General features: G+C 44.3%; 1 protein-coding gene across 1 annotated transcript in view; it reads right to left on the reverse strand.

Moving 5' to 3' along the window:
* LOC117957217 (collagen alpha-1(XIV) chain-like) overlaps nt 1–2,384 on the reverse strand; it is a 146,732-nt gene that overhangs the window by 73,434 nt on the left and 70,914 nt on the right. Inside the window, exon 13 of the mRNA XM_034892813.1 lies at nt 215–355. Coding sequence (XP_034748704.1) covers nt 215–355 — 141 coding nt within the window. The remainder of the gene's footprint in view (nt 1–214; nt 356–2,384) is intronic.

The raw sequence follows: 2,384 nt of genomic DNA on the forward strand, positions 1-2,384 counted from the left end.
CTCAAAGTCTTGGTCTTGTCTCTGTCTCAACTCCTTAAAGTCTCGGTTTTCACTCGGTCTCGACCCTTCAAAGTCTCGATCTTGTCTCGGTCTCAACTCCTCAAAGTCTTGTTCTCGATAAACTCTGCTCTTGGTCTTGGTTTAGGTAGTCTTGACTTGACATCTGAGACTTTGATTTGTTTCTGAACCTTGATGTCCGTAATGATCCTCTCACCTCATTGGTCTGGACTCCATTGGTCTTGACGTACATGATGCGGTAGCCTTTGGCCTTCCTGGAGGAAGAGTCCCACCTGAGCCTGGCGGAGCTGTGGTCCACGTCGGAGAAACGCAGGTTCCTCGCCGGGGTCAGCGGTACTGAGGTGGGAGATCAGACCAAAACCACCTCTAAGGACACATAGTAAACCTCCACATCTATGCTGAAGAGTTGCATCTGTATTTAAGTCTTACTGCACCCTGTCCTGGAAGGGGACCAAGGTCAACTGAACACAGTCTGCTCTGTGTTTGGTGCTCCTCCAACACTGGATTTATCAGATTGTGTGTTAGGGATTATTGTTTTAAAGGGTTAGAACAAACTAACCGGTAGACGCAGTAGACCAGCAGCTCCTGGTTCTGCGAGGTAAAATGACTGTTTTTGACAAAGTTTTGAAGAACATTTGGACGGTGCAACTAGGCCGGTCTGCTTGGTTCTTTCAGGGAACGACTGTCCCAGGTTTCTGCCTAAAAGGCAGTTTTTCCCCGCCACTGTCGCACTGTTTGCTCTGGAGGAGACTACTAGACCTGTTGGGTCCTTGTAAATTCTGGAGGGTGGTCTAGACGTACTCTAAGTGTCTTGAGATAACACTTGTTATGAATTGATACTAGAAATAAAATTGAAATTGAAATTAAAGATTAACAAAGAATACTTTGACGGCTTTCCCTCTAACTGGGATGTTTTATAAAGAATATGTTGAGAGTGTCACCTCCAACTGGGACGCTTTGGGACTGATTGGTGGGATTGTTGTGGACTAAGTACACACAGAGATCCACTGGTTGGAGATAATGAGGTGTAACCATGTATCAGCTAATTTAAATAGCCCACGTTACTGTATTGTGTTGACAGTTAACTTTATTTAATGTTGGATGTGGCGTTTTCTGTTGCGAGGTGCAAATGTTCCACCAGAACTAGTTCCTCCCAGAGACTACCTAGCAGAGCCGCCACAGAATGCATCCGTGGTGTAGCCAGACCTTTGAACCTGTGATAGTCCCTTTAATGTGATGATAGGAAACAGAAACAAGACGGTAATATAACAACAGGAACACTGGCTGCCAAAGAGCTGCAGTTATAAAGGGGGTCAGGGTTTAGTTGAGTTAGGATTTTGTAAGTGGTTTCACACACACTCACACGGACACTCATGGGGGTCTGAACCCCGTTCCTGGACTTCTCAGTTTTAATTATAAAGTGGACGGACCCTCACTACATCCCTCAGGCTCTGCCTGGACTTCCTTCCCAATCCTCTGGAGGTTTAGCAAAGGTCGAAAAAAGCCTCTTAACCTCACTTCTGATTTACCCTCGGAAACTGATTTTACTCATTTATTTTTTTGTTTTATCCTGAGTTATGGCTTCACCTCAATTATACGCGAGGTCGGAATAAAGACAAACCAGCAGAGAGAGAAAGAGAGAGAGAGAGAGGGAGGGAGAGAGAGAGAGAGAGAGAGACTGCGTCTGCTATTATAGTAGGTCGAGCCAGGGTCAGCACAGGAATGAGGAGGATGGGAAATTAAAAAGTTTAGAGATAGGCAAGTCTCCAAAGTTTCTAGATGTAGGTGCCCGTATAAAAACAATTACACTGAACAGAGCGGCCCATTCAGGAACTGTTGTCAAATGTTTTAAAAGCTATTCCAATGTGCAAATACAAGATCTTTTTTTTTTTTTTAAAGAACTCTATCACAATGTTATTTATGGAAAAGTCGGTGCTTCCATCAATCATTAAAGAAATGAAGGCTAGTTGGAATCTGTGATTTGGAGAGACAAAGGAGAGAGGATCTTTCAATTAAAACCATCCTGCTGATAAATGGTCTGGATGAGAAGGAAGCAGGAATAAAGTTTGCCGTGATTCCACAAATCTACACATTTCTTTAAATGCCATGACAAACATCAAGTTAACCGAACACTAGTGTATATCTATAGATATGGACTCTACAACTACTGGTATTGCTCCGGTGCGCCAAGAAGTTCCACCGGATGCCTTTTGTCTTTTCAAGCAATGTCCGTCCCCGTCCTCTGTCTCTGTGTCGGCGCTGTAACCTGCAGCTGATTTCTGTGGACCATGGTTACCTGGTCCTCAGATCTCTGCAGGGTAAATCCAGACCGCTAGCTAGACTATCTGTCCAATCTGAGGACTATG

This window comes from Etheostoma cragini, chromosome 14, assembly GCF_013103735.1.
Source record: "Etheostoma cragini isolate CJK2018 chromosome 14, CSU_Ecrag_1.0, whole genome shotgun sequence".
Taxonomy (NCBI): Eukaryota; Metazoa; Chordata; class Actinopteri; order Perciformes; family Percidae; genus Etheostoma; species Etheostoma cragini.